Source organism: Amborella trichopoda, chromosome 6 (assembly GCF_054954075.1).
Source record: "Amborella trichopoda isolate Santa Cruz 75 chromosome 6, AtrichopodaSantaCruz75HAP2 v2.0, whole genome shotgun sequence".
In the NCBI taxonomy this organism is placed as follows: domain Eukaryota; kingdom Viridiplantae; phylum Streptophyta; class Magnoliopsida; order Amborellales; family Amborellaceae; genus Amborella; species Amborella trichopoda.
The window spans coordinates 29,180,798-29,193,148 of NC_142341.1; the positions used below are offsets into that span (position 1 = coordinate 29,180,798).

The 12,351-nt window shown below is 37.1% G+C and overlaps 1 protein-coding gene across 6 annotated transcripts in view; it reads right to left on the reverse strand.

Moving 5' to 3' along the window:
• Window positions 1-3,319: 3,319 nt before the first annotated feature.
• KU70 (ATP-dependent DNA helicase 2 subunit Ku70-like protein) overlaps window positions 3,320-12,351 on the reverse strand; it is a 49,357-nt gene continuing 40,325 nt past the window's right edge. For 4 of the 6 annotated variants that reach the window (XR_016058243.1, XM_020670922.2, XM_006850196.4 and 1 more), the window contains 6 exons: window positions 10,956-11,016; window positions 6,970-7,062; window positions 6,453-6,573; window positions 3,933-4,041; window positions 3,657-3,840; window positions 3,320-3,557 (listed from right to left, as the gene is read on the reverse strand). Coding sequence is in view for 3 of the 6 variants with exons in the window: in XM_020670922.2 (XP_020526581.1) it covers window positions 3,444-3,557; window positions 3,657-3,840; window positions 3,933-4,041; window positions 6,453-6,573; window positions 6,970-7,062; window positions 10,956-11,016 (682 nt within the window). In the remaining 3 variants the exon portion in view is untranslated. The remainder of the gene's footprint in view (window positions 3,558-3,656; window positions 3,841-3,932; window positions 4,042-6,452; window positions 6,574-6,969; window positions 7,063-10,955; window positions 11,017-12,351) is intronic. The other 2 variants (XR_016058242.1, XR_016058244.1) reach the window with 1 other exon arrangement.

Consider the following 12,351-nt stretch of genomic DNA (forward strand, 5'->3'; position numbering starts at 1 on the left):
CTTAACCGCCTCACCTTGAAGCAACCGCATAGACTCCTAGGACAATGTTGTCTAGGTCATTTGGACAGCAGTTGAGATGGTCCACAAAAGTTTTCCAATAATGACCACAAAACGTTAACCACGAGACATTGAAAGCTTAGTTCCTTACATATATAAGCCTTACAATTAACTAAGAATCCAATTGCTTTTGTTGTTTTGGGCAAGTCGGTGAGGGAGAAGGTCCTAAACCTGTTTTTTCATTAATAAATGAGTAGAGAAAAACAATTAACGTACAATCCTATAGTAGGACAGTTGTGTCAAATCACGCAACCATATTTGCCTCCCAAAAAATATGTACAATAGACCATCGATGAGAAGAAAGCCTAATACAGCAATTATCAACAATCGTCTTTAGCCTCCATGGAGCACGATATCGATTATGAATGACATCTACAAAAGGGCTGAATCATTTTCTATCTGTATTGGAAAGCAACTCCTCTAATGAACCAATTAAACTCAAGAACATAAGAATCCAATTGCTACCAAGAAGAAAAGTATAACCACCAATGAAATGACAAAACAAGTAATGCTATACTAACTCATGAACATAATCTCATCTCACAACAATCTGTCAGCAGCCCAAGGTTGAAACCAATATGGCAATACCAGATTCTACCATTACTTAGGAAAGCTTAGGCTGCGCTCTACATATCTCAACCATCAAGCGAAGAAACACAATAACTGGGAACTATCAGATGTTCTACTTTTTGGTAAATTGGGAGCTATCGAACCAGTGTTTCAAAAAGCATTATGTGGTACCCGGGCAGCTGTGGGGGTCCAAGCCACCCAGCACCGAGGCGACTGTCTAGGCAGCCCAGTTAAGAAATATATATATAGAATTTTGATACAAATGTGGAGAATTTTGATATTCTAACCACAAGTATTAGAATTTTGATATTCTATCCATAATTCATATTTAATATTCCCATGAATGAGGAATTGAGGAGAAGTCGAGAAGAAAATTTTGATAATGCACAAGATATACTTTCATACAATACTGAAATAATAAAACCATGCAAGCATACACTAATAGTCTGATACACACAAAAGTTACATAATAGAAAGTAGAAAGTAGATACTAAAAAATAAGAAAAAAAAATATACAGAAATTCAAAAAATATACAGTCTAGGATGCAATAGTCAACACTCAACAGTCAATACCAAGAGTCAAGCACTCGAGCGTCTTCAACTCTTCATTCTACAGTCATCATCATCATCTGAAGGAGTAGGGTAAACCATATCATATGCATCAGATTCAAGGCCATCATTATCAGAGTCATATCCGTCTTCAATATAACTCTCATCCTCATCTGTTTCTTCTGAATCTGCTTCTTTCTCCTCTTCTACATCCCTCTTACTATGTGTAGATGAGGCTCTAGGAGTCTTGGTAGTTCTACCATTTTTTATCCTTTTGTGCTTCCCTGAATTCAAATATTGTATAATCTCCTCTTTTTTTTACGCGGGACAACATCCCCTTTAATACTAACAAGATGTTTTTTTAACCGATAAATACCCCGATTAATATCATTTGCACAATAATTACATGTAATACGATTTTTATTATTCGGATTCGAGTTATAACCATACTTCCAACCCGAATCACCACTTCTAAAAGAACCTGCAACAAATATTTCCATAGAACAATACTCATTTTCATTCTTTTATAGTTCTTCTAAATATAAAAATTGTCTAATCTCATCCCGAATAGCTTCATGAACCCTTTTACAAGAAGTAACATTCCCTTAATACCAGCAAGGTGTTTCTTGATTCGTTAAATACCCTCATTGGTATCTTTTATACAAAAATTATACCTTCTATAATTTTTATTGTTTGGTTTCAAGTTATGACCATACTTTTAACCCGGATCATTTCTTCTAGCAGAACCAGAAATAGATCTATTCAAATGACAAAAATAGTATTCATATTTTTGTTTTATAGAACTCATATATTGTTTAATCTCCTCTCTTATAGCTTCATGAACATTTTTACAAGGGGCAGCATCCCCCCAAATAACCGACAAGATGTTTCTTAAACAAGTTTATACCCCCTTTTGTATCGTTTTCACAATAATTGCATCTAATGCAACTTTTGCCATTTGGTTTCGAGTTATATCCATATTTCCAACCCAGATCTCCACTTCGACTAGATCTTGAAGAAAACATTTCAAAATAAAACAAACAATCTAAAAACGTTTTATACTTACTTTGATTGATTGAACTCCAAACTTTCACCTCTGAGATATTTTCGAATGCTAAAATATTCAAAAACACCCTCTAATATATTAAAAAAAATTCAAAACTAAATATAATCTACCTGAGTAATGTTTGAATCCATTTTCTATAACTTTGATAAACACTTTGATCCAATGAAAATCTCAAAATCTATTTTTTTTGAGGTCTCTCTCTCAAATGGATTCTTATGGGTTTAGGTTTCAAATGAAACTAAAACACACCCTTAAAAGCTTTTATTTTTTCAAAAACCTCAATAGAATAATAAAAAATAAAAATAAAAAATATCATTTCCAACCCTAGACAGGGCTCAGGGCGGCCGCCAAGGGTTGGGCGTTTGGAGCCCACCTAGGCGGGTGTTGTACCGCCTAGTCGACCGCCCAAGAACCACTACCTATTTTGCCGCCAAGGCATGAGCGATGCTCCTAGGCCTTCTGGACCACCTAGACGCTGGGCGGTCCACTTTTTGAAACACCGTATTGAACTCAATTTTCATGGCTCATCATAGGTAAGGCTAGAAGCTTGCACAAAATATTATGTACATCTTTGCTACAAGCTTCAATAATTACTCCCGCAATTCCCTGAGACGAGGCATCACCATGCCAAGTTTGAGGATCTGGATTGATGATGACTCAATCTTCAATGTCAGCATTATAAAAGAGAACTCTCGTCATCCTTGACATTTACGCCATCGGCATTATAAAACAGAAGTCTCATCATCCTTTGGCATTTACGCCACATTCACATATGCAATCTGAGCATTACTGAACAAAGGCAAGGATCAACATTTCATACCCCCTTGAGAAAGACAAACTTGCCACCCACCTCCTTACCAACCTTGGGATGATTCCAGATCTGATTATCTTGTTCACCTTGGTAACACTCTACCAACTGCAATTGGATCTAGATTGGTTGGAGATGGTCATCCGCAGTTTCAAGTGAATTGTCCGAGGCGGGATTCACATTTTTTCATAAACTAGTTCCCAAAGCAATTATCATTATTGTAAGTTGTGTCATTTTAGTGGTGCAAAAAGGTTTACCAATATCAGAAAGAGAACCAAGGTGCATCTCTTCGTGTATATTATTGAAATGGCATCTAAGAGCTGTTACATACATCAGAATATAATAACATTGCAACAAGTTTAGAATCAGATACAAAACTTTGGAGCTGAGCAGCTACTTTCCTAAATGTGTCAAGATCCGGCTAATCAGTGCATCCTTCTTACCAGTAACTGGGAGGTTGTGTGCTGCCAAATAATTTTTCAACTCTGGCATAGTTAAATCCTTGAGCTGTAGACACAACGCGCAAATACATCAGAATGATCTTCGTCATACAAACAGATTGACGTTACCAAAAGAATAACTGCTAAAATAGCTATATCTGTTCACCTTTCCACTTTCTGCAAGGTCATCCCAGTTATAATTTGCTGCTTCCTTAACAGCTGTTTCAGCCTTTCGTTTTTTAGATGCCTCGCCACCTGATTTGGTAGCTTCCAATGCAGCCTCCTCAGCGTCATGGTTCTCACCATAAACTGCAGCCTTGAAGCCTTCCAATGCATTAACAACCCCAGGTCTGTGACATGCTTACAGAATCAGAGTCTCAATAATGCCAGTGTGACTTGACATAATTAACAGTAAGAAAATGTTAATAGTTTTGAGTCTTGCCTTCTCATGCCTTCTTCATCAGGTAACGTCTCATCATTGATCTCAGGCAACTCATCAACATCATCCCCTAGAGCCAAGACCTGCAGTAATGCATAATGTCTCTGCAAGGCTGCAGATTGTTATCAAGAGTGATTATTAAAATAATTAATAATCCATAAAACTCCAAAAGTCAAGTGATGAAAATTTTGAATAAATTTTACATGTGCATGTAGGTATATTTGTGTGCAGGCATGTATAGCTTACAATTCTACAGCGAACCCTGTAAGTGTTCGACAATTTTTGGAATGCAATGGCCCTACTCAATTTGAAAACTATTTTTGGTAGCATTTCTGGTTACTTGATGTAGGACAAAGGGGATTTGGCTCTATAGGAGTGTAGGACGGTTTAGTGGGGTAAATTGAGGGGTAAGGTTGAGAATATTGGGTTAAATTATGAACAGCAAAGTTACAGTTTTGGTTAGGCTTTAACTATGTTTGGATTAATTTCAAATTCTAAAGTTGGATTAGGACTTCGAGTACGGAAAGGAGTAGAAGATTTTGAACTCAATGAGGATAGTATTGAAGCTGGCTTGGAAAGTGGACGACGTGATCTAGCATAGTATGTATAATTTAAAATTTTCTTTTGCAATACCGGCTAAAACACTTACATATGTCCAAGATTTACAATTTCAACTCAATAAAATAAGCAAAAAGCCAAGAAAAGGATTCGCACTTGCTGCGACCTCTCAAAAACTTTTCTCATTACATAATCATAGATACATAATTGGAGATTGGGAACAAGAAAAACATAGTATAACAAAATCAAGTAGTTTGCCAAAAGATACCTCTAATGGACTTGGTCCACCCGACACCGGGTCTTCTCCAACAATGGTGCATGGGATATTTGGTCTTTCTTGAATATCAACAAATGGGAAGTTTGGCTAAACCCTTATCTTAAAACACAAGAGCATGTATGCAAAAAATAAGGCCTCTCTTTGATGCAACTATGTGAGGCGTGTTCCCTTTTCTTCTCCATGAGGCGTGCCCCTCTTTTCTTTTCTAAGTCTTTTGGAGAGAGAGAGAGATGAGAATAGAGAGAGGGTGGCATGCCACCCTAGGAGGAAGAGAGAAAGAAATGAGCAACTTAGGGAAGTGTAGAATGGACCCCCCAATATGATGCATTTACAACTTTGAGTCTAGGGTTTTCGGAATGAGAGTTAGCCATCATTATAGAGATTCGATCTTGACCGCAGATCATAGGTGACATGTGGGGTGAGAGATCTAAGCCATAAAATCCTTAGATCTGCTATCATGATTTAAAGGACGGTGCTAGAATCTTATCCCTCAGCTTCCTTAACCCAATTCCAACAAATATTTTGTATAGAGAAAAATACTATGTATTTCTTATTTAATTTCAATCAATCTCTATACCTTCCTATTTTGAAAACAACCATCCTCTTTCACAAGTCTTTCTTTAAATTTCAAATCAACCTATGTGGCTTCTTCATCAAGCCACACTTATGGAAGTCATAGTGGGCTCCACACCCCCATCTCAAGGGCCTAATGTGGTAGGTCCCAATGAATTTTGGGCCCCCACAATCTTAAATAAATTTTAAAACAAATAAAACGATTTTTAGACAAGCACAAGTATTTTATTTTTATCTTACTATTTTAATTCCTGCAAAATCAATTTTAGCCCTTTTAAATTCTATTTTGATAAAACAAATATCTAGATGTATCTTAAAATGCATATTAATATTCTAAAAAGTCATTTAACATAAAATTAAATATCTTAAATTTATTTGATGGGAATTGGATCTAACTTCGTTAAGGAAGATGCGAATATATTGAGGCACTCTATCTCCCCTGGTGACCATGTCTCACACTCACTTTTTCAAACTGACTCAATAGCTCCTATGGCCCACAGTCCATCACAGGAGTTCATGACTGGACTACCAAAGCCAGCCAATAAGTGATGAAAACATAGTCCTAGTACATGAATTACAGGTTCCCCCTCAGAGGACAAGTCTAATTCTGACCCATGCTCTCAGCCCCATAGAATTCAAATACGAGCATTCCAAAGGTGATTCCCAGTTCAAATTGATGAATTCAACAAGATCTAATAATCAAGTGCCCCATCGGTCAGGTGATCGAGTGTGGGACATACCAAGTCCTAAGGGGGTAACCCTAGGAAATATTTCAACAAGTCTTCCATGTTTCATTTATTTTGTTGTTCATGATTACTATTTGTTTCTGAAGTTATAAGTTTGAATTTTTTTGTTTTAAATAAAGCATTTGGCAGTAAAATTTAAAGATCCTAAACAATAGGTGTATTTCTGCATTGTATTGTGGCAATTGTAAGTAGAAATTCCAATTATTACTAGAGAAAAAAAGAAAAAAATTGAATTTATATTTTGGAATTCTACACAGCCACACCTTTCATATAAAACCAACGCTAACACTCAAATCAAACTATGAAATATATCTTCATGCAAGTGAGATAAAATTACAGAAATGAACATACAAAAGAAAAATGACATACCAGGATTTGCAAATTGAGAAATTGAAAATTCTTTCAAGTCCAGCTTTTTCATCACAGCCATTGCTTTTTCAATTTGATCATCCGTTGCTCTAGGAATAGTATCACTATCATGATTTTGAAGCTGCATTTTGACATGGGAAACCCAAAAATATGTGTTGAGAGAAAAGTTTAAGCTTTCATTTTTTAATCGAGCACGACTACATGACAAGAGGATTAACACACTATATCTAGTGCTGAAAGCACTGAGATATAGAGGTCATTCATTGAACACTAGGGAAAAGGTCTAATTCCCAGTTACCCATAAAGGAAAAATAATATTTCTATTTGAATATGATGTTTTTGGAACAGTGCATCATAGTGTTTTAGTATGAGCATCTGCATTTAAAATTATAGCATCCTAGTTCATTAATATCACTACTTACAATGCAATAAAGAGAGAGAACTCCAAATTAGAACTTGTTCAATGTCGTTCAAAAGGGGGATAACAAAGCAAGATTAATTGTTTGTCTCATCTAACCTCTTCTATGCTCCGGATGTCATTACAGTAAGGAAGGTAGATCATATGCATCCCCGGGGGCTCAAGTTGAACACCGTTCCTGATCATGTCATCCTGCCAATGCAAAATAGTATCAGTAAAATGTTAACCAACAACAGAACAGGTCAAGAAATTTAAGCACATCTTAATTCAAATGGCACGAACATATGCACCAGTCAGTGCCTAAGCATTACAATGGGAAAAATGGAAATGGAAATTTGAGAACTATTATTTGAAAGTGCAATGCTGAACTCCATTGGACTTTAAAAAATAATGCAACATGACAAAAGTAGTAAGCACATGGTTCGTTTGCCATATTTCCTCCCTGATTTCAAGTAATTTGAATTACATTTCAAGCACTTGACAACTACTAAATGATCATAAACAGAGAAAATACCCAGACAGGTGCTTGTGTGCAAGCAAGCACCCACCCGTGACATACACAGGAGACACATTTCCCATAATAATCACTTGAAATTCAAGTCATGATATTACAAATAACTTAAGTTTGCTTTGTAAATAAAGCGATACCCAACTGGAAAAGATCTCTAGTTGTCATCTTTCATCATTCTCACAATGTAAAGATGAGAAGGAATCACATCATGTTTCCCTAAGACCCTCCATATTTCCTATTTACATAGATTTCCCTTTACAATATAGTTATGCTGGAAATTACAAGTATTGGAATAGCAAAGGGAGGAAGAAAGAGAGGCATGCCTTAGGCTAGAGGGATTTCTCGACTTGGAAAGCCCTAAGAATAGTGGTAGACAAATAGGAGGTCTAGTTTCCCATACATCACACGCCTTTGAGCTGCAACTAATACATGCTTAAGGACAAGGAAATAGCAGAGAGACTGGTACTAAAACGAGAATCTACTAGTAAGTGTTATAATGTCTGGGACAACCCTATGAGACCTGTTCCCTTCACATAATGTCGTAATATAAAACCTTCATGTGGTAAGGATTGGTACCCATTTATTGCCCCAAGTTGAGGTTCTGCCTTGCGAAGGGCATTGTCAAAGATCAATGAAACATTTGAGCCACCAATTTGAGGCAAGAAGGATGAGTGCAATACTTAAAGCATGGCCCACACCATGTTGTCCCTGGTTAGACAACTTCAAATCTCCCACAGAATTCAAAGCTACGGATACGCCAGGTTCACTCATGGACCTAAAACTCTCCACCCTTCCTACTTTCTGACTTACGCCATATTTACCAACATGTGAGCTGTTGTCCTTATTCAAATGTCTTTCATATTGTGGATAAAGGCCCATATCACAAGGAAGTGAATAACAGGGTTCAAAGACCTATGCCTTCATGCCTCAATTAACTTCAATCCCAATATGTGCAGATTTTCCAACTAATATTATTTTTAAACAATCACTTAGTATATTTAATTTGTATGTACTCGAGAGAGGAATACCCGCACACGCATAATGGTGCATGTGTTACATGTCCATAGGGTGCGCTTACAATCCACTAGATTTTGGGATTCCGCCATCTATCAATAGACTTTGATGGACCAAGCATGAGCCTCTGCTCAAGACTACGGGTCATGAGTTCCTTTGGGTTTGTTTGAGAAAGCTACCGGGTCCAAGATGAGCTGAAGTGGGGTCCCTTGGTATTATGCAATTGCTTCAAAATTAAAGGTACCTAAGTTCCTTCCATAGATTTTATTAATTGCCCAAGTTAATCGATTTTGGTAAAGAACATTTAGAAATGATTTAGGTATTTTTGGCAAATTTTACTATTTATGGCAACCCATGGAAAATTAGAAACATTTTAGAAACCTATAATTAGAACCCACTTGTGAATCCTATACACGCTGGGCCCAAATGGCCAATGGGACCTACACATGTGTACACATGGACCGCATGTGGGGTCCATATGCCCACATGAGGGTGACAACATGAGGATGATGTCATCCACACATCAAAAATGGGAAAGCATGGTTCTCATTTGTTGATTGGTTCTAATGATATATGTCATATTGTGAATAGCCTTAATTTATGGAATGTGCACATCGGGTGCACAAGGGATGCACATGGCCTAGCTTCTAGAATGGTCATCATCATTATTATCAGCCAAGCCTTATCCCAACTATTTGGTGTCGGCAACATGATCTTGTTCTGTCGTTCGGCTATATCAAGGGCCATACCCTAAGTGAAGTCATAAAATTCATGATAGGGATGTGGCAAAAGTTTTCCATTGGTTGCAACCAAACACAACCTTCCCCCTTTTTGCTGGCAACGATTTTCCGCTCTAAAACAGGCATATAGTTTGATATTTCAATTTAGGCCCTAGGGATTATGGGATAAAAGTATCCACTTGCATGTCACATGGCATCCTCTCCTTGATTTCATGGATAACCCATGTACTAGTGAGAGAACGACTCGAGTTTTAAATTTATGCTTTCGAATATTTTGATCTACACTAAGGAGCACAACCCTCTCTCGACAATTTCTCTCATAAAATTGTTAAGATGATGGGCAATTAAGTCTTTGATCCAAAATTTGAATTTGATTAAAACGTATTCAGTCTTAATTATGGGTTTATTTATTGGTGGAATTTTGAATTCAAAAATTGGAGAGAAATTTGGGTTTGAATTTGGTCAAGGGATGATGGTTATGTATGATAGCTAGCAAGGGTTTGGATGTCTGGGATCAAGCCTCTCTCACCCCATAGATTTCCCAAGTGAATGGATCTAAATTATCGTCATAAGTAACTTCTAAACACTCCTAGCCAAAGCTTATAAATAAACTCCCACTTCAAAGTATCCAATTCAGTTTGTGTTATTACACTAGTCTAGAGAGACAAAAAGAGAGAACGAGAGAGGTGGGACACCCCACCATCTAAGCTTTATGACAGAGAGAGAAAGAAAGGCACACCTATGAGAGAGTTGAGAGAGGCACCATGGCCATGAGTCCTCAGCACCTATGCTCTCCTTGCTTCACCAAGCTCCATGACCTTCTTCTTCAAGCTCCAAAGATCACCTAGGCCTCTTAATGTTGTTCTATCTGCTACTATAAGTGCATTTAGAGCAAAATATGATCACTATCTTGGTGCTATTTCCTTCATCTTTTCCCAACCCTTACTGTGTTCTCATGATCCTTCACCATACTACAAACTTTTGGATCAAAATTTGCTGGAATTTGGCACCATGCACGTACCTATTTCTCTCTCTCTTGCTGCATTAAATGAGTCCCCTAGATGAGCTTAAAATGTGCATTTGAAGTTCCTTATATGCTTCCCATATTTTGCGTGTTATAGAGCTTGGATCATTGCATTATCTGTTTTGGAAATCCAATGTGGGTGTGATAAGTCCCGGAAGGTAACTATAGGCAAATTGCATGGATTTTGGCTTCCATGGCTTGTGTCTCCTAAGAACACATTTGTTAAGTGTTTGCAATAATTTGAGATTGCAATTAAGTCATTCTACATGTAAAAATGTTTGATGTACATTGTCTTGGCTATAATGCGATCTCAAGTTGTCCAAATGAATAGAAATGGTGATTATGATGCATAGAGGTGCTTATAATCCGCAAATATTGCTGTAAATTGAATTAAGAGAGTGTTATATGAGTAAGAGGTGGCTCTGCTTTCATTAATAGTTTACGTGATTGAGGTGTATACTTGTTGTCTCTTTGTGAAATTTTAAAAGACTCATACTAAGAGACCGGCATCTATACCTATCAATATTTGCCTACAAGCACAAGCTATATTTGATTTTATATCAGTACATGAAAGATATTTAGATTCCTTAATGATGAAAGACGAATCCTTTTACATATTCCATAAGTGTTCATTTCTTTACTATGTCTGTGGAGTTGCAAAGAGAGAAGAAAATTGACATTAATGCAGTAACAACTGTAATCAACATTAACCAATTTGAGTCTCTAATAACCATGCAAAGAGCAAGTTCAATAGAAATTCCCTAGATAACAGTACACAGAAAAGAGCGATGCTCACTTGGGCAACAAGAGCAACCAGCTGGGGATGAGTTGAGCTACCAAAGAAAGCCAAAGCAAATCTGCGGATTAGGGCACATAATTTTACTTTGTAAGACAATAACCAAAATAAAACAGCTTATGTTAGAAGACAACAGAAAACTAGAAACTTTTGTCATTGGTACTCATAGAATTCCAGCCTATTTCATTCATCTCACTATTGTGTAATCATACGTAGATTTTTGCAAGGCATTGATAGTATCAAAGTTATATTCAGCAATAAAAGGTCTTAACACTTCCCATGGTAATCGTAAATAATTCAAAAATGATATTTTGCCACCTGCACAACCCAGCTGCCACTTGTGCAGGCTCTGTCAACTGTGCAGCAAGGTAATTCCGCAAACCAACATCAATAATGCTAGGCACAAGGTTCCCAAGGGAGTCTATGGTTTTCAAGAGGCTAGGGATCAAGTAGTTCCCCAAGATGGCTGCTCGATGTGCGCTGAGAGAAACCAATAGATTGCAGAGCAGTGTTTGTCACATTTTAGGAAGATTTCTGAACAAGTGCATAGATTGAGGAGACTCAAAAGAGCCAATCGCAAAAAGCAAAGTGCGCATCGCAGGAAATCAATTGGCCCTGTCATTGGTTCATAAAGTGGGCCGCAAGTTACAGTAATATGTTTATTCAGGAAGGAGCTTCCATTAAGAAAAGATTAAAAGCAGTCAGGCCAATAAAAGATTTGAGGAATGTATCTTCCCAGCATGGAAGTTGTAGGGGGAGTTTGTGATATATTAAGACCAAAGACTATTTCTGGATTAGTATGACATCAAGAATTCGAAACAAGAAATCAAACATAAGTTAACTAAGAAAGAACCTTAACCTTATTACTCATACAGAAGTCCAAAAAGCCATTATTGTGCTTTCTTCAGACGGTAATTTAATCACACAAATATAGCAGATGCATTTTTTATTTCTTTCAATTCCTAATAATTATACAAAGCATCGCTGTGACGGACTTAGGTCCATATGTCATGTAACATAAGTCAATGTATAATTGTGAATAGCATCCAGTTAGCAGTATTAGCTATCTGAAACCATCACAGGGAACCCTCCTAAGCCCTTCCCGTTAGGTAGATATGGTGCAGATACACCGAATCAGTACACCCACATACTAAGTAATCAAGATGGATTGTATAGGCCTAGAGAACCTGTATCTGTACAATATCGCAAACCTACCCATGACTAGATATAAGTAAATTCTAAAGATATATCTATATCTATGTTACATGGATTCTTCGACAAGGGTCCCATACCCATGTCCGAGATGTATGAACACGCATACCGGTACAGATTCATTTGCGCTTTATCTGTTAAACATGTAACAGGGTATTTTGGCCACCAAAAAACAACCAAAATT